The sequence below is a fragment of the Macaca nemestrina genome, chromosome X, assembly GCF_043159975.1.
Source record: "Macaca nemestrina isolate mMacNem1 chromosome X, mMacNem.hap1, whole genome shotgun sequence".
NCBI lineage: Eukaryota > Metazoa > Chordata > Mammalia > Primates > Cercopithecidae > Macaca > Macaca nemestrina.
Genome location: NC_092145.1, coordinates 20811645 through 20838747, shown reverse-complemented (window position 1 = coordinate 20838747; position 27103 = coordinate 20811645). Strand labels below are relative to the sequence as shown.

Genomic DNA, 27103 nt, shown 5'->3' with positions numbered 1-27103 from the left:
ACTCCTGACCTCAAGTGATCTGCCCACCTTGGCCTCCCAAAGTGCTAGGATTACAGGTGTGAGCCACCAAGTGCAGCGTGACATGTTTATACCCATTCTCTGGATAGCAATAGAACCAGGCTCAGGGCTGATGATATCTGAGTATGTCTATTCCAAAGTTAAATAGATGGTGCCATTAGGTGTAACCTGCTCTTCTCCTATGTATAACAGAGTAGATCATTTTTCCACAGTTCAAACTCTTTGAGCATGACATTTAAAGCTTTCTAGCATCTTCACGCTTTTGGCCTCAGAGTCCTTTCTCCCTCCATGAACTCTTGGTGTTCCACTCACACAGGGCCAATATCCCGTCTTAACACATGCCAAGCACTTTCACTTTTCTGTTGCTTTTGCTGGCAAACTCCTTGTCCTAAAGGTCCAACTGAAATACCACCTTATGCCTTTCTTATTTGTCTTCCACCTCCCACCCCCTACACACACCCACTTCATCTTTGCTTTTTATTCCCACCCTACTTTGCTTTCATTTGACGTGCACTTCCTTGTCTCTTATATAAAATCTGCTTCCAAGACTGGTTTCTTCAGTGGATTGTAAGGTCTCTGAGTAATAACTGAGAGTAATAGCAACAGCTTATTAGCTGTCTTTTTTTTTTTTTTTTAAAGAAAACAATTCTCTCATTCCCCTCTGAGCAGAAAAATAGCTCATTAAACATAGCAAGTATTCAAAAAATAGTGAAATACTTAACAGCTAGCCATATTTTGACAATAGCGAATTAGTGTGGTGAAGTAGTTGTTGCTAATTGTCAAATAAAATTTATTTGTAGTAAATTTTCAGTTACCCACATACCAATTTTCTATTGTTATTTTTACAACCTTGGCTGTTTCTTCTACTTTATAGCAAATGATTTGAAAAAAAACAAACTGATTTTAATACTTTAAGCAACATATAATGAGTGAGGTAATATATTCCTTAAAAAGCAATATGATACATTTTAAAACCCAACAAAAATTCAGACTATGTGCTTCATAGAAACATTTATTTATCCAACACATACTTTATTTTAATTAATTAATTTGTTTATTTAGAGATGGTGTCTTGCTCTGTTGCCTAGGCTGGAGTGCAGTGGCACGATCTCAGCTCACTGTAAGCTCTGCCTCCTGGGTTCAAGCGATTCTTCTGCCTCAGCCTCCTGAGTAGCTGGGGTTCCAGTCACCTGCCACCATGCCTGGCTAATTTTTGTATTTTTGGGAGAGACAGGGTTTCACTATATTGGCCAGGCTGGTCTCGAACTCCTGACCTCAAGTGATCCACCCGCCTCCACCTCCTCCTCCCAAAGTGCTGGAATTACAGGCATGAGCCACCACACCTGGCCCAACACATACTTTTTGAACACTCATCTTGCCTCCACTCACTCACTCACTCCTCTTACTGCCTTTCATGGCCACACTCCATCTGTTGGTTTCTACTGGGAACCTTAGCAACCTCTTCTTCAGCCTTCTGGTCATTTCTCTAATCTACCTCCTTCTCTTCACTCTCCGTTTTTCATTTAGACCCTCGCCATCTGTGACCTGGCCTGTGACCCTGCGTCTAGTCCGTCTTCCATCCACCATCAATGTGTTCTGCATGATGTTGCTCGGGTTACCTTTCTAAAGTAGATATGATCTTGTTTAAACAACCTTTGAGGTTTAAGAACTCAGAGGAATCTATGCTCTGGGTTTCCTATTGTGCTCAAAGGCTAAAGTCCAAAAACTACAATCTGATTTTAGTCTAATTTCCCTAAATTTGTTTCCTGCTGCACCCTCGCAAGTACTAAGTTTCAGCCACCCTGAACCTCTCTGTTCCCTGAACATTCCTCTCTGCCTGAGTGTTTCCTCTCACTCCTTGAAATGTCCTCCCTCCTCTTCTCTATCTAATGAATTGCTACTCCTCTGTGAAGACTTCTCCAAGACCCACACAGAGTTCTCTGTCCTTTGAACTCTGTCTCTTGAACCCAAATCATAACTCTGTTCTGCCATTTGACTGTGACCTAGTTTCCCCTAATTAGACTTTGACTTGCTCAAGGACAGGAAAATGTCTTATTTATCTTTGGATCTTCAGGGCCTAGCTCAGTGCGCTCTCTCTCTCTTTCTCTCTCTCTCTCTCTCTCTCTCTCTCTCTCTATATATATATACACACACACACACACACACACACACACTCTCCAGCCTAGGCAACACAGCAAGACACCATCTCTAAAAAAATAAATAAATAAAAAAAATAAAGTATGTGTTAGATAAATAAATGTTTCTATGAAGCAGATAGTCTGAATTTCTTTTTTTTTTTTTTTTTTTTTTTGAGACGGAGTCTCGCTCTGTCACCCAGGCTGGAGTGCAGTGGTGGCCGGATCTCAGCTCACTGCAAGCTCCTCCTCTCGGGTTCACGCCATTCTCCTGCCTCAGCCTCCCGGGTAGCTGGGACTACAGGCACCCGCCACTTCGCCCGGCTAGTTTTTTTTTTGTATTTTTTAGTAGAGACGGGGTTTCACCGTATTAGCCAGGATGGTCTCGATCTCCTGACCTCATGATCCGCCCGTCTCGGCCTCCCAAAGTGCTGGGATTACAGGCTTGAGCCACCGCGCCCGGCCTGATAGTCTGAATTTCTATTGGGTTTTAAAATGTATCATATTGCTTTTTAAGGAATATATTACCTCACTCATTATATGTTGCTTAAAGTATTAATATATATTATATACACTATATATATGTACACTATACTATGTACACTATATATATACTATATACACCATACACACACACACACATATGTGGGTTTTTGCCATCTTGTGCAGGCTGGTCTTGAACTCCTGGCCTCAAGCGATCCTCTCAAAGTGCCAGGATAATAGGCATGAGTCCCCCGTGCCTGGCCTCCAGGTCCTTTCTTTTCTTTTTCTTAAAAATCCCAAGTAGCTGGGATTAGAGGCATGTGCCACCACGCTCGGCTAATTTTTGTATTTTTAGTAGAGACGGGGTTTCACCATGTTGGCCAGGCTGGTCTCGAACTCCTGGCCTCAAGTGATCTGCCTGCTTTGGCCTCCCAAATTGCTGGGAATACAGGCATGAGCCACCGCGCCCGACTTCATTCAATATTTTGAATGTACAACTCAATGTGCTCTTAAGATAGAATTTGAAACTAAGATATGGTAAACACATTATCTGGCATTTTAAGAAATAACCACGGTACAGAAAGAGTTTACAAATGAATTCTGAAGACAATTTTCCAGCCTCATTTTCACACTTAGCTTTAAATGCCTCCATTCTTTCATTCCCCTCTTGTGTGGGTCCTCATAAGCTTTGAGAGAAGACTGAAAAGGAAAAAGTAGCCCCAAAAAAGAGAAAGGACCTAGACAAGAAGTATCTGAGCAACCAAGAGTAAAATATACTAAATGACTTGAAAGTGATTACCTTAAAGTCATTCCATATTATGAAAGTTTGGTTTCCCAGCTAGATTCCAGGATATTTGATGTAGTTATTCTGTTTATGATTTTTGGGCAGTATGCTTGGCAAGCTAGCTACTGATTCAATGACTGTTTCAGCTTTTTGTTCTGGGTAATACCTCTCACTAAGCTTTAATGATGGGCTAAAACTGGCAAGAAAAATGAGGCAATTTTAAGATCTAGTGCCTTAGGAAAGAAAAGGTAGCGACAAACAAAATCCTCTATTGATGTTCTGCTCTGTATTTATTATGATAACAGTTATTTTCTTCTGTTTTGGAAAGTGTTGATTTTTGATTAGTATAATTTTCAGTCAAGATTCAGTTGGATCTTTTTTTAACTTTGAACCTAACTGATACTGTTGCTGGCATGCGTAAGACACTAAATAATTATTTTAGGTAATTCAACATTGACTTAATGTTTAGATATAATTAATCAGAAACGTTAAAGCAAGCTTGACATCTACATTTTAAATTTCAGTTGTTGCCACCTTCTCCCTTTCATGGTTCCATCAGCCGCCTTCATCAAATCAAACAGGTAAGAAGACTTTCCAAACTGACAACTGGTCATTTAAAAAAGTAAATTTTATTTTTCTTTGTGAAAATACCTATGTTTCAGTAATTCTAAGTGAGGTCACATGTAATTAAGTTTTTATTTCTAGGAATGATTTCTTTAAAAAAAGACAAAACAAACTAAGAAGCCCTTTATTTGGCTTATTAACTGTTTTAATTAATCATTTCTGGAAATACTACATACTCTTATACCTTGAGTCTAGCTTCGTTCTTCCAGGGATCTGAAAGTGGAATGTTATACACAAAAATTAATTTTCAGCTTCATAATAACTGTAGTTATCATTATTTTTTTAACCCTCAGATGAGTTTTTTGACAGATAAAATGGGCTTCATGCTATTGTTTTGTGTTAACTTCTTAGTGATCTGAGTTCAGGGACACATTGTACCTCACTGGTTTATATTTTGTGCCCGTGTACACGCATGCGCATCTCTGTGTGCGTGTGTGTTTGTGTTTGTGTGTGTGGTTGGGAGGGTGTATGAGGGTGGGTGGGTGTGCACTCATGTGCACATGCATGCTTAATAGCACAAGCATAATACAGAATTCAACCTTTTAATTATCCAAGGATTAGCCACAGAACTCAAAAGATCAAATCACCACTATGCCACAGGTGGTATTTTTTTTTTGACCCAGTTACAAGCAGACATTTTTCCCCCCAAGAGAGGCTTATTATTCACTTAGCACTAATAGGTACTTCCCATTTGTGGTCTCATTTTATCTTGCAACAACTTTATAAGGTCAGAAACTAAAAAGGGGAGAAATTTAGCAATTTACCCAATGTCCAGAGTTGGTGAATGTCAGAGCCAAGATTTGGCCCCAAATTACTGGATTATTTTCCAGCTCCCCTTTCCCTGTTTCAGTGCACAAAGCCCATAATACCGTCTTGTAATCCTAGTTGTTAGTCCTCCAACTCTTGCTTCCTTTCCCTCTCTCCCTTCCACCCCTGTGACATGGCTTCCCTAAGGTCAGCTTATCCACTAGCAGGAAAGTATGGTAAAAACGGTTTTTTTCCTTTTTTTTGAGACAGAGTTTTGCTCTGTTGCACAGACTGGAGTGCAGTGGCTCCATCTTGGCTCACTGCAACCTCCACCTCCCGGGTTCAAGTGATTCTCCTGCCTAAGCCTCCCGAGTAGCTGGGATTACAGGCGCCTGCCACCATGCCCGGCTAATTTTTGTATTTTTAGTAGAGACAGGGTTTCATCATGTTGGCCAGACTGGTCTCAAACTCCTGACCTCAGGTGATCTGACCACCTCGGCCTCCCAAATTGCAGGGATTACAGGTGTGAGCCACCGCGCCAGGCCTTTTTTTTACTTTTTAGTAGGTAAAAGTTGCTTTTACTCCTGTCTTTGTATGTAGCTATTTTAGAAATTCTTAAGGAATGAAACAAGTTCAAAGAAGTAGTAAAGCGACCTCTGGTTTATCTGTGCAATATGTTTCTTTGCTTTTCCTAAATCAAACCAAATATTTGAAAATGGGTTACGTGTTGCTATTTGCTGACGAAGCTTGATAAAAATACTAATTTACACTGGTTAGGAATATAAGTTTAATGCAGTTTATTTCCCTAGTAACATAATATATATTATAAACATTTAAAAATGAAATATAAGTAGAAAATGAATGAGATGGGAAAACAGAAAAACATTAATTTTCAATCTGGATACTGATTGAATGGAAAATTAAGACTTATTTTCAGCAGTTTAATGGTCTGATAGATATCTTAAGTTGCATATTTCTTTTTTTTTCTTTTTTTTTTTTGAGACGGAGTCTTACTCTGTCGCCCAGGTGGGAGTGCAGTGGCACTATCTCAGCTCACTACAATCTCCACCTCCTGGGTTCAAGGGATTCTCCTGCCTCAGCCTCCCGAGTAGCTGGGATCACAGGTGCATGCCACCACACCCGGCTAATTTTTTTGTATTTTTAGTAGAGATGGGATTTCACCATGTTGGTCAGGCTGGTCTCGAACTTCTGACCTCAAGTGATCTGCCCACCTCAGCCTCCAGCCTCCCAAAGTACTGGGATTACAGGGGTGAGCCACTGTGCCTGGCATAGGTTGCATATTTCTTTACATGCATTCTTTGACTGACTTCTTTGTCCCTATTAAACTTAACCCTTTAAGTGCAAAACGGAAATGTGTGGTTCTCTCCCCATTACCTTCTGAACTTTCACTTTAACAACATTAATAAGGGCATTGATTTTATCAAAACGGGGGGAATAATATTGGCTATCTCATAGAATCGTTTTGAGGATGAAAAGAATTACAACTGACCCTTCAACAACCTGGGTTTTTAAAAAGTAATTAATTTAATTTTTATGGGTGCCACGGGGTACATGAGATACTTTGATATAGGCATGCAACATGTAATAATCACATCAGGGTAAATGGAGTATCCATCCCTTCAAGCATTTATCCTTTGTGTTACAAACAATTCAACTATACTTTTAGTTATGTTTAAATGTACAATTAAATTATTATTGACTAGAGTCACCCTGTTGTGCTAGCAAATACTGAGTCTTACTTGTTCTTTCTAACTATATTTTTGTACCCATTAACCATCCCACTTCCTCGCCACCCCTCATTTACCCTTCCCAGCCTTGTAACCATCCTTCTAATCTCTATCTCCATGAGTTCAAGTGTTTTAATTTTTACCTCCCACAAATAAGCAAGAACATGAGGCTGGGCGCGGTGGCTCACGCCTGTAATTCCAGCACTTTGGGAGGCTGAGGGGAGCAGATCACTTGAGGTCAGGAGTTCAAGACCAGCCTGGCCAACATGGTGAAACCCGTCTCTATTAAAAATACAAAAATTAGCCATGTGTGGTGGTGGGCGCCTGTCATCTCAGCTATTCAGGAGGCTGAGACTAGAGAATCACTTGAACCTGGCAGGTGGAGGTTGCAGTGAGCTGAGATCACGCCACTGCACTCCAGCCTAGGTGACAGAGTGAGACTCCGTCTCAAAAAACAGAAAAAAGAAGATAAGTTAAAACATGAGATGTTTGTCTTTCTGTGCCTGGCTTATTTCACTTAACATAATGACCTCCAGTTTCATCCATGTTGCTGCAAATGACTGGATCTCCTTTTTTTTTTTTTTTTTTTTTTTTTTGAGACAGTCTCGTTCTATCACCCAGGCTGGAGTACAGTGGCGCCATCTCAGCTCACTGCAACCTCTGCCTCCCAGGTTCAAGTGATTCTCCTGCCTCAGCCTCCTGAGTAGCTGGGATTATAGGCCCACGCCACTGCGACAGACTAATTTTTGTATTTTTTGTAGAGACAGGGTTTTGCCATGTTGCCCAGGCTGGTCTCAAACTCCTGACCTCAGGTGATCCTGCCTGCCTCGGTCTCCCAAAGTGCTGGGATTATAGGTGTGAGCCACTGTGCCCAGCCTGGATCTCATTCTTTTTATGGCTGAATAGTACTCCACTGTTTATATGTACCACATTTTCTTTATCCATTCATCTGTTGATGAACACTTAGGCTGCTTCCAAATCTTAGCTATTGTAAACAGTGCTGCAATAAACATGGGAGTGTAGATATTTCTTCCATATACTGATTTCCTTTTTGGTGGGTGATATACCTTGGAGTGAGATTGTTGGATCATATGGTAACTCTATTTTTCATTTTTTGAGGAACTTCCAAACTTGAACAACATGGATTTGAATGGCGTGGGTGCACTTATACACAGATAATGGAGATCAAAAATACAGTATTGTTGTGATGTGAAACCCTCCTAATGTATGGCTGACTTTTTGTATCCTTGGGTTCCAGAAGGCCCCCTGTGGACTTGAGGATGTGTGGATTTTGGTATATGCCAGGGGGTGGCGGGGTGAGGGGTGGTGCTGGAACCAATTCCCTACATATACCAAGGGACGACTGTAAGTAATTATGCGTAGTGCCAAGAGTACTGCATTAAAAAAATCTTTTTAAATGGAAAATTTAAAACATAGAATGTAGAATCTCCATATACCTAACACACAGCTTTAACAATTATCCACATTTTGTATATCCTTTTTCATCTATCTGCTTCTCTTTTAGGGGTGGGAGAGAGTTCCTTAAAATAAATTTCTGACATATCTTTTTACCCAAGTTTATGGGCATGAGAAGGACTTTTTTTCCCCATAATCACAATGCCATAATTATGCGTAACAAATTATCTTATTCCTTAATGTCATCTAAATCCACGTTATATTTTTCCTAATTCTCAAAAATGCATTTTTAACTGATCCAAACAATCCAAATATGACATTTAGTTGATATATATTGATATATATCTCTTAGATCTCTTTTATTTAAAAAAGCATTTTTATTTTATTTTATTTTATTTTATTTTACTTAAGTTCCAAGATACATGGGCAGAATGTGCAGGTTTGTTACACAGGTATACGTGTGCCATGGTTGTTTGCTGCACCTATTGATCTGTCATCTAGGTTCCCTCCCCTCGCCACCCACCCCCCCAACAGGCCCTGATGTGTGTTGTTCCCCTCCCTGTGTCCATGTGTTCTCATTGTTCAACTCCCACTTATGAGTGAGAACATGCAGTGTTTGGTTTTCTGTTCCTGTGTTAGTTTGCTGAGGATGATGGCTTCCAGCTTCATCCATGTCCCTGAAAAGGATATGCTCTCATTCCTTTTTATGGCTGCATAGTATTCCATGGTGTATATGTACCAAATTTTCTTTATCCAGTCTATCACTGATGGGCATTCAGGTTGGTTCCATGTCTTTGCTATTGTAAATAGTGCTGCAGTAAGCATGCATGTGCATGTGTCTATAGTAGAATGATTTATATTCCTTTGGATATATACTCAGTAATGGGATTTCTGGGTCAAATGATATATCTGGTTCTAGATCCTTGAGGAATTGCCACACCGTCTTCCACAATGGTTGAACTAATTTGCATTCCCACCAACAGTATAAAAGCATTCCTATTTCTCCACAGCCTTGCCAGCATCTATTGTTTCTTGACTTTTTAATCATCGCCATTCTGACTGGCATGAGATGGTATGTCATTGTGGTTTTGATTTGCATTTCTCTAATGATCAGTGATGTTGAACTTTTTTTTGTATGTTTGTTGGCCATATAAATGTCTTCTTTTGAGAAGTGTCTGTTCATATCTTTTGCCCACTTTTTGATGGGGTTGTTTTTTCTTGTTTCAGTTCCTTGTAGATTCTGGATATTAGACCTTTGTCAGATGGGTGGATTGCAAAACTTATCTCCTATGCTGTAGGTTGCCTGTTCACTCTGATGATAATTTCTTTTGCTGTGCAGAAGTTCTTTAGTTTAATTAGATCCTATTTGTCAATTTTCGCTTTTGTTGGAATTGCTTTTGGCATTTTTGTCATGAAGTCTTTGCCCATGCCTATGTCCTGAATGGTATTGCCTAGGTTTTCTTCTAGGGTTTTTATGGTTTTGGGTTTTACATTTAAATCTTTAATCCATCTTGAGTTAATTTTTGTGTAAAGTACAAGGAAGGGTCCAGTTTCAGTTTTCTGTATATGGCTAGTCAGTTTTCCCAGCACCATTTATTGAATAGGAAATCCTTTCCCTATTGCTTGTTTTGTCAGGTTTGTTGAAGAGCAGATGGTTGTAGATGTGTGATGTTATTTCTGAGGTCTCTGTTCTGTTCCATTGGTCTATATGTCTGTTTTGGTACCAGTACCATGCTGTAAAACAGCATTTTCTGCCTGTTTTTTGTTCCATGCCTCTTATTTATTGAACAAACCAGGGAGGCCATTTGTCCTGTATAATGTCCCACATTCTGATTTTGCTTCCATGTGGTGTTAATATGTTCTTTTATCCTCTGTATTTCCTGTAAAATAGTGTTTTTTTTTTGTTTTTGTTTTTAGACAGAGTCTTACTCTGTCGCCCAGGCTGGAGTGCAGTGGTGCAATCTCGGCTCACTGCAACGTCTGCCTCCCTGGTTCAAGCGATTCTCTAGCCTCAGCCTCCCGAGTAGCTGGGATTACAGGCGCCCACCACCCCACCCAGCTATTTTTTTTTTTAAAGTAGACAGGGGGTTTCACCATGTTGGCCAGGCTGGTCTCAAACTCCTGACCTCAAGTGATCCGCCCATCTTGGCCTCTCAAAGTGCTGGGATTACAGGCATGAGCCACCACACCTGGCATCCTGTAAAATAGTATGATGAAATTTGCTTTTAATTTTAAATGAGCACACAGCCCCAAGTCAATGTTAGGTTCTGGGCCAATATTTGGTTTATGTTACACCTTTCTTATTAAGCAATTAGGACAATTTCTTCTCAACTGTTATTATTAGCTGCTTTCTAAGTATTAAAGAGATTGAGACCATCAAGCTAGAAGTTAATTTTCTAAACACAGTTATTATTCCTAAATAGGAATTATTTTGTGTAATTTTCCTTTCCTAATAAAAATTTTATTTTATTTATTTTTTAGACAGGGTCTTGCTCTGTTGCCTAGACTGGAGTGTAGTGACATGATCATAGCTCACTGCAGCCTCGAACTACTGGGTTAAAGTGATCCTCTTGCCTTAGCCTCCCGACTAGCTAGGACTACAGGTGCACACCACCATGCCTGGATAATTTTTTATTTTATTTATTTATTTATTTATTTATTTATTGAGACAGAGTCTCGCTGTGTCGTCTAGGCTGGAGTGCAGTGGCATGATCTTGGCTCACTGCAACCTTTGCCTCCCAGGTTCAAGCAATTCTCCTGTCTCAGTCTCCCGATTAGCTGGGACTACAGGCACCCACCACCACGCCTGGCTAACTTTTGTATTTTTAGTAGAGATGGGATTTCACCATATTGGTCTGACTGGTCTAGAACTCCTGACCTCAGGTGATCCACCCACCTCAGCATCCCAAAGTGCTGGGATTACAGGCGTGAGCCAACACGCCTGGCCAATTTTTTAAATTTTTTGTAGAGATGACATCTCCCTGTGGTGCCCTGGCTGGTCCTGAAATCCTGGCCTCAAGTGGTACTCCTGCATCAGTCTCCCGAGGTACTGGCATTACAGGCGTGAGACACCACGTGTGGCCCCTAATAAAAATTGAGCTCGTATTCCAAAAGATCTGAATGCATTCAGTCTGTAGTTCCCTGTTTCCCAAAGCTCTAAACATAAATAAGTGCCATGCAGAAACAGTTTGTATATTAGTTTGCTCAGGCTGCCATAACAAAGTATCACAAACTGGGTGGCTTAAACAACAGAAATATATTGTTTCACATTTCTTAGGGCTAGAAGTCTGAGATAAAGGTGTCAGGAGGGTTGATTCCTTCTGAGGTCTGTGAGGGAGGATCTGCTCCAGGCCTCTGCCCTTGGCTTGTTGATGGCTATCTTCATGTTCACATAGTGTTCTCCTTGCACATGTGTTTGTTTCTAAGTTTCTCCTTTTCATGAAGGACGGCAGTCATATTGGATTAGGGCCCACCCTAATGACCTCATCCTAACCTGCTTGCTTCTGAAAATATTCTGTCTCTAAATAAGGTCACATCCTGAGGCACTGGGGATTAGGACTTCAACATAGGAATTTGGGGGGACACAATTCAACCCATAACAGTTTGCTCACAGTTTTTTATTATATAGCTTTATATTTAATTCCTGATTTGTTAAACAGGGTATGAGTCATTGGCACCCAATAACAACTTGACTTTCTCTATAGTGTCTTAAGTAAAAATCAATAAAAAGAAATTGAGCTGGGCGTGGTGGCTCGTGCCTGTAATTTCAGTGACTTGAGAGGCCGAAGCAGGAGGATCACTTGAGGCCAGGAGTTCAAGACCAGCCTGGGCAACATAACAAGACTCCGTCTTTTAAAAAAAATTTTTTTTAACTTGTTGGCCAGGCACGGTGGCTCATGCCTGTAATCCCAGCACTTTGGAAGGCCGAGGCAGGTGGATCACCTGAGGTCGGGAGTTCGAGATCAGCCTGATCAACATGGAGAAACCCTGTCTCTACTAAATATATAAAAATTAGCCAGGCCTGGTGAGGCACGCCTGTAATCCCAGTTGCTTGGGAGGCTGAGGCAGAGGAATCACTTGAACCCGGGAGCCAGAGGTTGCAGTGAGCTGAGATTGTACCATGCACTCGCTCCAGCCTGGGTGACAAAGTGAGACTCCTTTTCAAAAAAAAAAAAGAAAAAAATTTAATTTGATCTTAGTTTACAGATTGTTTCATTCTTTCAACAAGCCTTCATCGGGTACTGTGCAGGCACTCAGCAACTAAAATCTTTCAGATGTTGTCTCCTCGGAGAGCAAAAGTTGGTAACTTACAGTTCCCATTTTTACCATGTATCCTGAAAAATGGAAAGCTAACTTTAACATCCAAGTATAATAACTGTCCTTAAACTAGATTTCCAGTATACTGTACTCTGCTTCTTACAGTTATAATGCATGGCTCTTGACCTTTTATACTTACTTTAACAATCTTATTTTATTATAAGCCATCACAAATCCATTTTGGAAATAGGCAAGACGTAAATGAAAAAAAGTCAACACTCTTCTCCTAACAGCCTTCAATAGCTGATTTTGGCTAATGCTCCAGCTTTCAGTGGGAGGAATATTAAGTAGAATTCTATCTCAATTTCACAGAACTACCTGCTCTTTACTTGTTGACCGAATGAACTACCAAATACTTTGAGCTTCACACTAGAGGAGAATATCTATATAATATTAAATCGAAGAACTATACTAACAGTTACATTTTGCTGAGTTTACTGTTATTCCATTGTTTTTAAAAGACTAATTATCTTCTTAAATTACCTTCTCCAATCCACTCATTTTCTGTACCTCATTGTATGGTATCGAAATAGTCACAGTTTTAAGACTCAAAGCTCTCAATTTGATACCTCATTGTATAGTATCAAAATAGTCACAGTTTTAAGACTTGAAGCTCTTGATTTATCTTCACTTCTTCCTTATTTTTCTACCGTATCCAATTAGGCCTCTAATCCTACGAATTCTTCCTTGACAATGTCCTCTTTGTTGTCACTGCCACTTCCTTCTTCTGTCCCTCGGGTCTAGATTACTGAAATAATATCCCAATAGATTTTTCTGTCTCTCCCAGTTGAATCCAACTTCCACAATCAAGACCAAGATAAATTTTTATTTTTTTGAGACAGAGTCTCACTCTGTCGCCCAGGCTGGAGTGCAGTGGCACGATCTCGGCTCACTGCAACCTCTGCCTTCCGGGTTCACGCCATTCTCCTGCCTTAGCCTCCCGAGTAGCTGGGACTACAGGCACCCGCCACCACGTCCGGCTACTTTTTGTATTTTTAGTAGAAACGGGGTTTCACCATGTTAGCCAGGATGGTCTCAATCTCCTGACCTCGTGATCCACCCACCTCAGCCTCCCAAAGTGCTGGGATTACAGGCATGAGCCGCTGCACCTGGCCAACTTTTTTTTTTTTTTTTTAAAATATCATTTTCACTTTCTTCCCCCCATACAAAATGTCACAATGGCTTCCCATTACCTATTGAATAATAGTAAAAATAGCTAATATGTCTTAAGCACTGAACTGTTTGCCAGGCAGTGTGGTGAGAACTGTACAGCCACCTCATCATCCTCATTCTTATGGTCATCTTCATATGGATGAAGAAACTGACGCTCAGGTGACGTCACCTGCCTAAGTTTGCACAGGTAGTAGGTTATAGAGCTGGGATTTGACTCAGTTCTGTTTGTCTCCAAAGCCTGTGGTCCTGACAACAACGTGATTCTGGCCAAATTCTTTAAATTCAAACTCTTTGATTATTTAAGAACCTGTAAATCTGGCCCTGTCTTACCTCTCCTGTTTTCTGTCTTATTACTTTGTAGCACAAACTCAGTTTCAGCCAAGGTAGTCTCACTATCTCTAAATCTGTTGTATTTTTTCCCTCTCCTAAACTTTTGTTCATATGGGTTCTTCTGCTTGGAATACCCTTCCCTCTACTCACTGCTTGTTCGTATTTTATACATCTTTGAAGGACTAGGTCAAATCTTTATTTATGTATATATTTGTTTATTGAGACAGAGTCTCATATTATTCCAGGCTGGAGTGCAGTGGCACAATTGTGGCTCACTGCAGCCTCAATCTCCCAGGCTCAAGAGATCCTCCCACTTCAGCCTCCTGAGTAGCTAGGTCTACTGACATGAGTACCACATGTGCCCGGCTAATTTTTTTTTTCTTTTAGTAGAAATGAGGTCTTGTTATATTACCCAGGCTGATCTCAAACTCGTGAGCTCAAGGATTCCTCCTGCCTTGGCCTCCCAAAGTTCTGGGATTACAGGCATGAGCCACCGTGCGTGGCCAAATTTTAATTCTTTCACACAACTCACACCACTCCTCTATTATGGACTACCCCAAACATGTATTATTTATACTATAGACAACAATCTTTAAACTCTTTCGATCACATATCACATCAGGAGAAAATGTTTGAGCACATGCCTCCAACATAAGTATACTGCATTTACTTATACATTTTGGACATATACCACTTTACTATTATATATCATGTGAATCATAGAATATATATATAAAGTAGAAATATAAAAAAAGGATGAGATAAGAATGAAATGATGTTTTTAGAAAATTTAAAAATTTGGCCCGGTGCAGTGGCCTGTAATCCCAGCACTTTGGGAGGCCGAGGTGGGTGGATCATCTGAGGTCAAGAGTTCGAGACCAGCTGGCCAGCATGGTGAAACCCCATCTCTACTAAAAATACAAAAATTAACTGAGTGTGGTGGCATGCACCTGTAATTCCAGCTACTCAAGAGGCTGAGGCAGTAGAATTGCTTGAACCTGGGAGGCAGAGGTTGTACTGAGACAAGATTGTGCCACTGCACCCCAGCCTGGGCAACAGAGTGAGACTCTGTCACAAAAATAAATAAATAAATAAATAAATAAATAAATAAATAAATAAATAATAAAAAACCCAGTTACTTAGGAAACTGAGACACAAGAATTACTTAAACCTGAGAGGCAGAGGTTTCAGTGAGCTGAGATTGCATCACTGCACTCCAGCCTGTGTGACAGAGTGAGATCTTGTCTCAAAAAATAAATAAATAAATAAATAAATAAATAAATAAATAACTATCCTAATGGGGGGAAAGTGGCATCTCATTGTGGTTTTGGTTTGCATTTCCATAATGACAAATGATGTTGAGCATCTTTTCGTGTACTTTTTGGTCATTTGTAGGTATTCTTTGGAGAAACATTCAGTCTCTTTACTCATATTTTAATTGGGTTGGTTTTTGTTGTCACTGTGTTGTAGGAGTTTTGTATATATCTTGGATATTCATTCCTTTTCAGATATGTGATTTGCAAGCATATTATCCAATTCTCCAGTTGTCTTTTCACACTCTTGATAGTGTCATTTGATGCACAAAAGTTTTTTTAATTTTGCTGGGTGCGGTGGCTCACCCCTGCAATCCCAGCATTTTCGGAGGCTGAGGCAGGCGGATCACTAAGTCAGGAGATCGAGACCATCCTGGCTAACATGGTGAAACCCCGTCTCTACTAAAAATACAAAAAATTAGCCAGGCGTGGTGGTGGACACCTGTAGTCCCAGCTACTCGGGAGGCTGAGGCAGGAGAATGGCGTGAACCCAGGAGGTGGGGCTTGCAGTGAGCCGAGATGGCGCCACTGCATTCCAGCCTAGGCAACAGAGGGGAGACTCCATCTCAAAAAAAAAAAAAAAAAAAAACGAGTGCAGTGGCTCACGCCTGTAATCCCAGCACTTTGGGAGGCTGAGGCGGGAGTTCAAAACTAGCCTGGCCAACATGGTGAAACCCCGTCTCTACTTAAAATACAAAAATTAGCTGGGTGTGGTGGCAGGTGCCTGTAATCCCAGCTGCTCAGGAGGCTGAGGCGGGAGAATCGCTTGAACCCAGGAGGTGGAAGTTGCAGTGAGCTGAGATCGTGCCATTGCACTCCAGCCTGGGCAATAGGAGCAAAACTCTGTCTCAAAAAAATAAATAAATAAAATAAAAAGCATTAATTTGGCCAGGCGCAGTGGCTCACGCCTGTAATCTCAGCACTTTGGGAGGCCAAGGCAGGCAGATCACGAGGTCAGGAGTTCAAGACCATCCTGACCAACATGATGAAACCCCATCTCTACTAAAAATACAAAAATTAGCTGGGCCTGGTGGTGTGTGCCTGTAATCCTAGCTACTCGGGATGCTGAGACAGGAGAATTGCTTGAACACAGGAGGCGGAGGTTGTAGGAGCCGAGATTGCGCCATTGCACTCCAGCCTGGGCAACAGAGTGAGACTCCATCTTAAAAAAAAAAAAAAAAAAAAGTTTTTTAATTTTGATGAAGACCAGTTTATCTATTTTTTTCTCTTGTTGCCTGTGCCTTTGGTATCATATCCAAGAAATCATTGTGAAATCCAGTGTCATGAAGATTGACCCTCATGTTGTCTTCTAAGAGATTTAGAGTTTTATCTTTTAAGTTAAAGTCTTTAATTCATTTCGAGTGAATTTTTACATAGGGTAAAAAAAAGGATTAAACTTCATTCTTTTGCATGTAGAGCTCCAGTTTTCTCAACATCATTTGTTGAAAAGATTGTCCTTTCCCCATTGAATGGTCTTGACATCACTTTGAAAATCATTTGACCATATATTATGTGAGGGCTTATTTCTGTGCTCTCTATTCTGTTCCATTGCTATATGAATGTTATTTTTATTATTTTTTTTTTTAGACAGAATTTTGCTCTCTGTCATTCAGGCTGGAGTGCAGTGGTGCAGTTTCAGCTCACTGCAACCTTTCCCTCCAGGGTTCAAGCAATTCTTGTGCCTCAGCCCCCTGAGTAGCTGGGATTACAGGCGTGTGCCAGCACACCCAGCTACATTTTGTAGTTTTGGTAGAGATGAGGTTTCACCGTGTTTGCCAGGCTGGTCTCAAACTCCCGACCTCAGGTGATCCGCCCACCTCGGACTCACAAAGTGCTGGTATGCATCTGTTCTTATGCCAGAACTACACTGTTTTGACTATGTAGTTTTGTAGGAAGTTTTGAAATCAGGAAGTATGAGTCCTCCGGCTTTGTTCTTCTTTTCAAAGATTGGCTATTTGGGGTCCTTTGATATTCCATATGAATTTTCAGATGGATTTTTCTGTTTCTGTATAAAACGTGATAGGGACTTTGGTAAGGGTCGCATTGCATCTGTAGATCATTTTGGGTAGAATTGTCATCTAAACATTGTCCCAATCCATGAACATGGATGTCTTTCTATAGGTGGGTTATTTAAAAAAAACAAAACTACTTATGTGAAAATGATACTTGCATATTAATAAAAAGTCAAATAATATAGTAATGTGCAAAGGAAGAAAGAACACATTACTGCAGATCTCACTACTCACTGATAACCACTGTTAAGTTTCTGGTGAACATCTTTCTGAGCACCTCTGTTACAATTTTATATAAATAGGATCCATTTGTCTCCCATTTAATATGTAATAGTTGTTTTTTGATGTCAACGACTAGATTTAAATTATGTTTGTCTCATCATTTACTTAAGCAAACTTATCCTGATAGGCATTTAATTTGTTGTCTGTGTACTGTGAGTAATTTTTATTAATATCATTGTATTAATGGCTATCCATAGCTATTGTGGACTAGTTTCTTCTCTGTCCTAGTAGACCTTTAAAAAGTTCAGAGAAAGCTGTAAATTTTGAATGCTTAATGTTTTTGCTTTTGAATAAAGAAAAGTACAAAGTTTTGACTGGGCGTGGTGGCTCACGCCTGTAATCCCAGCACTTTGGAAGGCCGAGGCGGGTGGATCACGAGGTCAGGAGATCAAGACCATCCTGGCTAACACGGTGAAACCCTGTCTCTACTAAAAATACAAAAAATTAGCCCGGCGTGGTGGCGGGTGCCTGTAGTCCCAGCTACTTGGGAGACTGAGGCAGGATAATGGCGTGAACCCGGGAGGCGGAGCTTGCAGTGAGCAGAAATCGTGCCATTGCACTCCAGCCTGGGCGACAGAGCGAGACTCCATCTCAAAAAAAAAAAAAAATAAATAAATAGAAAAAAGAAAAATACAAAGTTTTTCATCTAATCGGTTCCTGCATATCTGATGTACTGTAATGCACAAGTAATAGATCTTTGGTGTGATAATTTGTGACGCAATAAAGGGTAGAGAACCAGATACTTGTTTAGAGATTTGTTTATTCTCTAGTTCTTCTATAGCCCAGTGAATAAAAATAATGGTGCATCCAAATGAAATCAAATTTTATAAAACCATAGGAATGGGTATTCAGTTTATTCTCATTTTCCTACCTTTACAGGAAGAAGCCATGAATTTAATAACTAGAGAAACAATGTATGAATGGTGAGTACTGTACTTTGAATTACTATTCTCATAATTTGTGTATTTAATTATATCTTTTATTTCAGATAGGCAAACTGCAGTTTTTATTTCTTTTGTAGGAAAATACAAACTGAGATACAGATAAGTCAATCTTGGGAAGAAGGCTTGAAACTGGTATGGTATTATAACTTCAGTTTTGTAGAAAATTTCAAATTTTTACTGACTTGCGGTGTTGGCATATCTAGTTTTGCTGTAATTTCTAGAAATCTAAGCTCTAGTTTGAAACAAAAATTGTATCTGTTGCATAAATAATTTTTGAGTGCTCTTTTTAATTTTTTTTTTTTGTTTTGAGACAAGTTCTCACTATGCTGTCCAGGCTGGTCTTGAACTCCTGAGCTCAATGGATCCTCCTGCCTCAGCCTCCCAAAATGCTAGGATTACAGGCTTGAGCCATTGCACCTAGCCCTTGATTGCTCTTGAGAAATACTTCATGATTTACTCATAAAAATAGCTACCATTATTTGAAAGTGGAGTTCAAAGTAAACAGTTTTGTGACACAAAACCATAGCTGCTGTGGACCAGTTTCTCCTCTGTCCTAGCAGGCCAAAAAAAAGTTCAGTCGCACTAGTTAAAGTGCTTAGATAACAAAACAATAAAAGATTTCACTCCCTTCTCAATAATTTATGAACTATATATTAGAGACCACAGACAATAGACTTACTAGAAAAATATTGCATTTTTATGCCTGTGTATTAGTCCGTTCTCACGTTGCTATAACGAAATACCCAAGACTGTGTAATTTATAAAGGAAAGAGGTTTAATTGACTCACAGTTTTGCATGGCTGAGGAGGCCTCAGGAAATTTACGATTATGGCAGAAGGCACCTCTTCACAGGGTGGCAGGAGACAGAATGAGTGCCAGCAGGGGAAATTCCAGATGCTTATAAAGCCATCAGATCTCGTGAGAACTCACTCACTATCACGAGAACAGCACTGGGGAATTCACCCCCATGATTCAATTACCTCCTACCAGGTTTCTCCCACAACACGTGGGGATTATGGGGATTACAGTTCAAGATGAGATTTGAATGGGGACACAGCCACACCATATCAGCCTGTAACACATTCTCCCACTACCATTTTAATATAAAACCTTTAATTTAAACATATTTAGAATTTAGTTTCATCTCTTGTTAACATTTTTAAATGTCTGTGTGCACATTGTGGTTACCTAGTTGTGGTAGCTGAATGATATTTAGTGTTCTTTTCTATGGACATCCCAGATAGTGACAAAACAAGTACTGAGCTGAAATTTGAATAGGAGAGATTCTAACTAATGTCAATCTTCAGATTTGGGAGTTATTCGATACAGAAATGGATTGTCAACAGAAGCAATGGCATCTTATTTTCCTTTGAGCCCCGAGTACCTTACATGGGCAGTTATCCCTGATTTTGGAGTAGGTCTGGGAGAATGAGTAGATAATCTCTGGAGCCTGTCACTGTTCATATTTTGGTGCTAATACAATGGATTGATACTGCTGGAGTCCTTTGGCCCAATTCTAATTACTTTAGGTACTGGCATGGATGAGTAAGAGAATCTGTAAGTGTGTTAGGAAGAGGAAGGGTACATGTAATACACGCTTGGCTTGTTTTAGAAAGAAAAGGGCAGATTTTAAAATCCTGAATTATGAAGTACTGATTTTGTCTATGCAAAATCTAGAGACAGTTTCCATAAATGTAGTTATTCCTGCTGTCTCATTTGCATCTTAGTTCCAGTCAAAACCTTTTTGGTCCTTTCCTGGACGTAGCATTATAGTTTTCAATAACAAAGCACAGGTCGAAGCAAAGAGAAGAGCTTAAATTTAGGATTTGTGTTTATAGTATTGAGCACTTACATTCTAGGACTTTCTGGCATGCTGGGAAGCCCCTCAATCACCATATAGCTCTCATTCCCAAAAGAGAAAAGGGTACCTTTGCTTATTGAAGTGAATTTTGGGTTCCCTGATTGCTTTAGGATGGTGAGAGCTCTTTACCATGGTGCAGCCAGTGACTCAGTAGTAAGGACTCACTTCCCTGTGCAACAGGTATCTCAAGTATTTGGTTAATAAACAATTGGTGCTACAATTGTACACTGCTTTCTGCTTACACAGAATGACAATGGCTCACAGAAATCATCCTCTCTAAAGTGCATTGATTTAACACCAGTATCCTCAATGGCTTCTTCCATCAAGAAGACTGGGAAGGTAAGAAAGGAATACCTAAAAGTCTATGTCCCTTGAAATATTTAGGAAATATTTAGGAACATTAATGGTCACCAACAAAAATCTTTTGGGAGATATATTTTGTCACAGTACATCTGATTCTAACTAACAGTTTTCCCTCCTTTTTCATTTCTTCAAATATTACTTATATGTAATAAAATTCACCAACTTTAAAGTATAGGGTTAGATTAATTTTGGTAATTGTGTACAATCCTGTAGCCACAACCATAATCAAGATATCAAACAGTTCCCACCCTCAAAACAATTTCCTAATGATCTTTTGTACCCCAGTCTCCCTCCCCACCATCCCTGCCCCTCCCTAGGAAACCAATGATCTGCTTTCTGAGAAAAGTGGCAGTTTTAAAACCTCTGTTCCAATTTGATTTTAGCAGTGTTTCTCTCCATCATTACAAACTTGTGTGAGTTGCACTGGTTCTCCTTCAAGTCACATTCCCAGTCCTACGCAACAATACATCATGTAAGTTTATGTTGTATGAAAATACCAAATTGCTTATAAAACAAGAATTATAGAAACTTAAAAGAAAGAATAGCTCCAAGTTTTGTGCCAACCAAAGAAGTGACTTCTTTTTAGGGAAATTAAAATGTAATTGTTTCGGCCGGGCACGGTGGCTCATGCCTGTAATCCTAGCACTTTGGGAGGCCAAGGCGGGCGGATTACCTGAGGTCAGGAGTTCAAGACCAGCCTGAGCAACATGGAGAAACCCCGTCTCTACTAAAAATACAAAATTAGCCGGGCGTGGTGGCTCATGTCTGTAATCCCAGCTACTCGGGAGGCTGAGGCAGGAGAATTGCTTGAACCCAGGAGGCAGAGGTTTGCGGTGAGCCAAGATCACGCCATTGCACTCCAGCCTGGGCAACAAGAGCAAAACTCCATCTCAAAAAAAAACAAACAAAAAAAAAAGTCACTGTTTCAGTTTATCATTTTGTATATTGAAAAAGTCAGGTGACTAAGAACATAAGAAGAATTTAGTAATTCCTTCACCCTGCTAATACATAATCTTTCTCTAACCAAGTTTGTTAATAAGGATCAGAGCTATCTTTAGAACTTTAAACAACTTCAACCGTGATTCTCACCTTCATTCAAGGCAAGTCCCAGCCAGGACTGTAGGTTTTTGTAGACTCTAGGATTCAAAATCCTGAATCCTTGAGAATTAGAAGATAGTTTGCTCCTAAGGCATTCCTGTTTTTACCCATATGTAAAGAAAAGCAGTAAAATGGCTGGGCGTGGTGGCTCATACCTGTAATCCCAACATTTTGGGAGGCCTAGGTGGGTGGATCACCAAAGGTCAGGAGTTCGATACCAGCCTGGCCAACATGGTGAAACCCCATCTCTACTAAAACAATACAAAATTAGCCGAGTGTGGTGGTGCATGCCTGTAATCCCAGCTACTTGGGAGGCTGAGGCAGGACAATCACTTGAACCCAGGAGGCGGAGGCTGCAGTGAGCTGAGATTGCACCACTTCTCTCCAGCCTGGGTGACAAGAGCGAAACTCCATCTCAGGAAAAAAATAAAAATAAAAAACAAAGAAAAGCAGTAAAATGATGTAATGCCATGTCCTATACAGAGTCCCGTTTTTGTGTATGTCCTTAGATCTGTTATAATGAAATAGTCATGCTGATTTTGTTAAAAAATATTTCTTATAATGATCATGATGATTTTATTTTAGAAGAAGTCAAAATCCTACCAACATTATTAGACCAAGTATCCTTGGACCATTAAAAAGAAAAGGTACTTTTATCTACCAGCAGAAATAAATATAAGTTATTTTATAAAATATCTAAAATAAAATGTTATACAAAAATTTATTTTTAAAGGCTTTATTTATTTAAAATATATTTAATAAGCTATTAGAGGCCTTTCATTTTATGCAACTAGAAATATGTATAAGGATATTTTGAAAACTCTAAAATGCTACATAAATGTGAAGTGAGAAATTTAATTCCAATTTAGTTGGCTATTATGATTTTCAATATAATTCACCAAGCTAGCTATCTTCATTACTTTCTAAAACAAGGTAGAGAATAAATGAAAGAATGAACAAATAGAGTGAGTCAGTCATCAAGTATTTTGCTGAATGTCAACCCCTGCCTCACTGCCACACACACACACATTGCTATCATATGAATAAGTTGACACAAATTAGATCCACTTACAACACTAAAAATATATATGAAGGTGTATGTTCTTTGGTGTTTAGTTTCTTTATGGGAGTTATTTTTGGTTAAATATATGGAAAGTGACCCACCTACTCAGTAATAAAAGGGCAGTGGAAAGAACAGAAGGGTTTTTTAAAATCTCCTACGATCCTGGATCCCACTTCTCAATGGTACCTCACTAAATTATGCTCTTCTTCCTTTTTTTTCTTTTTTTTTTTTTCTTGAGACAGAGTCTTGCTCTGTCACCTGGGCTAAAGTGCAGTGGCACAGTGTTGGCTCACTGCAACCTCATCCTCCCGAGTTCAAGCAATTCACCTGCCTCAGCCTCACCAGTAGCTGGGATTACAGGTGCCTGCCACCATACCCGGCTATTTTTTTTTTTTTTTTTTTTTTTGTATTTTTAGTAGAGACAGGGTTTCACCATGTTGGCCAGGCTAGTCTCGAACTCCTGACCTCAGGTGATCTGCCCACCTCGGCCTGCCAAAGTGCTGGGATTACAAGCATAAGCCTGTATATTTAGTACAATGTTTAACTACCATGGGGAGGGGAAATGGTTTTGTGAAAAATCTATTAAGAAAGAGGAGTAAGAAGAATAAGAATAGGAAAGAAACTGAAATATGCTTTAATGTTCTTTGTGTATTTTGGATTAATTAATGGCAGTCTTCCTAACAACACAACATAACTAACTCAGCATGTACTTTTTGTATTCTAAGATCAAGGGCTAGATAAATTCTGGAAAACACTCTTTTCCAAAGTAAGCACATTGTTTTATGAAGATGCTTCAGTTACTAAGCTTAGGGGTCTTTTACCTGTGCTGTGAAATTTGGGCTAGTGTTGAAAAAGTATTCAAATATATCAGGAGTTTAAGAGCTGTTAGAAGTCGAGGGTCAATTGAGTATTTAAAATAAAGTACGCTTAAATTGAGGAATGTTTTACCAGATTAAAATAGTTCTCCTTTTGAGACATGTATACATAAATATGTTATCACATGAAAAGCATCTGGAGTTTTCTTAGAATTTATGATTTAAAAATGATTTTTATAGATCAATTTTGACATAAAAGATGTGGTTTCTGCCCAGTGTCTTCGGAGATGTGACCTGTCTCACACTTGGTTTTCAGCTGCTCTGAAAGAGGACTGCCTTATTTCTTTGAGGTATCCCTGACGGAACTCCAAAGCGAATTCTGTATATACCACCTAGTCCATATTTTAAGTCATACCCCACCCTCCAAAGCATGCCCTATACAAATGTGCTGAAAATTCATTTGGCCATTTTTGGCCAGATACAATAACAGATAAACAGAAATTGAAATTTATTCATATATTTTGGAATATGCATATTCATTTGGGAAACAACAAACTATATCCTATTTGGACCCCATTAATACAAATGAAATGTAGGAGAAAGATAGCATAAAAATAAAAGAGGTCCTGAGGCAGGGGGCGGGGGAACTAAAAAGAATGAGGATTCTGTGAAGTGAGATCAAGATTAGCATCTCCAAAGCATATGAAGTCATATTTTATGGTGAGAAGCAGCAGTTACTTCCATCAGGAATAAGCGAGAACATGGGCCGGGCGCAGTGGCTTATGCCTGTAATCCCAGCACTTTGGGAGGCTGAGGCGGGAGGATGACTTGAGGTCAGGAATTCAAGACCAGCCTGGCCAACATGACAAAACCCTGTGTCTACTAAAAATACAAAAATTAGCCGAGGGTGGTGGTGCGTGCCTGTAATCCCAGCTACTCAGGAGACTGAGGCAGGAGAATCGCCTGAATCCAGGAGGCAGAGGTTGCAGTGAGCCGAGATCACACCACTGCACTCCAGCCTGGACAACAGAGTAAGACTCTGTCTGAGAAAAAAAAAGGAATAAGCGAGAGTAAATAAGGCTTCATATCGGAATACTGCAGAAATTGGGCAGCTATAAATATCGTTTGACAAGTAATGCTGGTTTTAGCAAAGAAAGACCTAATTTTCTTTTACGAGGAATTGGTTTTGATTTGTCATGTTTTCAATGTTAAACCAAAAAGGAGAGCTGAGTAGTTTTTCTATAGTGACATAAGTGTAATCTGGCAAGGCACAGGACACCAGACTTAAACTTTATGAGCCATAATTACACTTCTGTGGAAGGTCTATGCAATATCTTAATGGTGACCTTAGTGTTTTATCATTCCAATAGAAGTTATGGGCTTAAATGTCAGTTTTGCTCAGGTCCAGAAAAGGTTATCATATGAATGTGAAACACTGTGTAGATTTTAGCATTTACTTCAAGGCAAAGATTACAGAAATGCAGTTTTTTTTTTGTTGTTTTTTTTTTGTTTTTTTTGTTTTGCGATTAGATGTTCTACCTTAGTCTCTAAAGATACACTTATTTTGTTCCTTGTGTGCTATAAAAGAACTTATCTATTTACTTCATTGTGTACATTTAGCAAAATAAAGATAGCAACAATCTAAAGTTTTAAAATAAGGAATGACATTAAACTCATTAAACAGCCTTACTACATAGCTATATCAAATCATCTTGCAGGGCCGGGCACAGTGGCTCACGCCTGTAATCCCAGCATTTTGGGAGGCTGAGGTGGGTGGATCACTTGAGGCCAGGAATTTGAGACCAGCCTGCCAACATGGTGAAACCCCATATCTACTAAAAATATAAAAATTAGCTGGGCATGGTGGTTTGCGCCTGTAATCCCAGCTGTTCTGCAGGCGGAGGCACAAGAATCACTGGAACCTGGGAGGCGGAGGTTGAAGTGAGCCCAGATCGTGCCACTGCACTTCAGCCTGGGTGACAGAGCGACTTCTTCTCAAAATAATAATAATAATAATAATTAATAATATCATCTTATAGAATTTAGTTAATAATATAATAAAATTATAATCACTGAAAACAAAAAGTAAATCTAAAAATATTATATACAGTACAAACCCAATTTTATTTAAAAAACAATCGTGTATACAACGTATTCAAAAATTACTAAAGAATGGTTATGTCTGAACAATGGTTACTTAAAATTGTTTTCTTTGTGCTTTTCTGTATTTTATAAATTAATTGCAGTGAATAACTATTACTTTTGCAATTAAAATCATAATAAACATGTTAAATACAACATAATCTACCTTGATCTACTATATTGTCATAGGTGAAATGGCATTTCAATATCAACCAAAAAGGATTTTCCAAGGCACAACCAACATACTTACTTCTGATACTTCCCAACTGTCAGAAAATAATGGGTGGTAAGTACTAACATGAGATTTTAAACATTCATTGACCATTTTTACTTGTTTTTTAAGTCTACTTTGGCTATTGTATGTATTCAGAAGTATGGTATATTATTAACTATTCTTAGAAGTTTTAAAACTAATATTCCAGGCCAGGCGCAGTGGCTCACGCCTGTAATCCCAGCACTTTGGGAGGCCAAGGCGGGTGGATCATGAGGTCAGGAGATCGAGACTATCCTGGCCAACATGGTAAAACCCCGTCTCTACTAAAAATACAAAAATTAGCTGGGCGTGGTGGTGTGTGCCTGTAATCCCAGCTACTCGGGAGGCTGAGGCAGGAGAATCGCTTGAACCAGGGAGGCAGAGGTTGCAGTGAACGGAGATTGCGCCACTGCACTCTAGCCTGGCGACAAAGTGAGACTCTGTCTCGAAAAACAAACAAACAAACAAACAAAACTAATATTCCAAATGGATGCTATAAACTTATTTTATTTTCTTTTTTTCTTTTTCTGAGACAGGGTCTCACTCTGTCACCCAAGCTGGGAGTGCAGTGGCACAATCTTGGCTCACTGCAACCTCCCCCTCCCAGGCTCAAGCAGTCCTCCCACCTCAGCCTCCTGAATAGCTGGGACCACAGGTGTGCACCACCATGCCTAGCTAATTTTTGTATTTTTTATAGAGATAGGGTTTTTCCATGTTGCCCAGGCTGGTCTCAAGCTCCTGAACTCAAGCAATCTACCTGCCTTGACCTCCTAAAGCGCTGGGATTACAGGTGTGAGTCACGTCACCTGGCGGAGTGTTTTTCTTATGAGATGTATGTGATACTAATATATGGTGGATACATTTTTAGAAGTGAGATTTTGGCATTAGATGAAGAGATACTAGAGAAATACATAAAAATGCATCATTGGAAAAAGTCATCTGCCTGTCTTTTCTTCCTTGGATTTTTGTCTACCTTGTTGGGTTGAGAGTATTATTGAAAAGCATGCCTAAGAAAGCATGTTTTAGTGATAAAAACAGGAAATACCAGAATGGATTTCTTTTTATTTCCTTTTTTTTTTTTTTAGACGGAGTCTCGCTCTGTCTCCTAGGCTGGAGTGCAGTGGTGCCATCTCAGTTTACTGCAACCTCCACCTCCTGGGTTCAAGCGATTCTCCTGCCTTA

General features: G+C 39.6%; 1 protein-coding gene across 37 annotated transcripts in view; it reads left to right on the top strand.

Moving 5' to 3' along the window:
• PABIR3 (PABIR family member 3) overlaps window positions 1-27103 on the top strand; it is a 121447-nt gene that overhangs the window by 28455 nt on the left and 65889 nt on the right. For 14 of the 37 annotated variants that reach the window (XR_011618313.1, XM_071088863.1, XM_071088862.1 and 11 more), the window contains exons 4-10: window positions 3945-4001; window positions 18262-18305; window positions 18404-18458; window positions 20434-20526; window positions 20934-21022; window positions 22234-22295; window positions 25858-25954. Coding sequence is in view for 30 of the 37 variants with exons in the window: in XM_071088863.1 (XP_070944964.1) it covers window positions 3945-4001; window positions 18262-18305; window positions 18404-18458; window positions 20434-20526; window positions 20934-21022; window positions 22234-22295; window positions 25858-25954 (497 nt within the window). In the remaining 7 variants the exon portion in view is untranslated. Of the gene's footprint in view, window positions 1-3944; window positions 4002-18261; window positions 18306-18403; window positions 18459-20433; window positions 20527-20933; window positions 21023-22233; window positions 22296-25857; window positions 25956-26618; window positions 26758-27103 lie in introns of those variants that run through there. The other 23 variants (XR_011618316.1, XM_071088864.1, XM_011740987.3 and 20 more) reach the window with 13 other exon arrangements.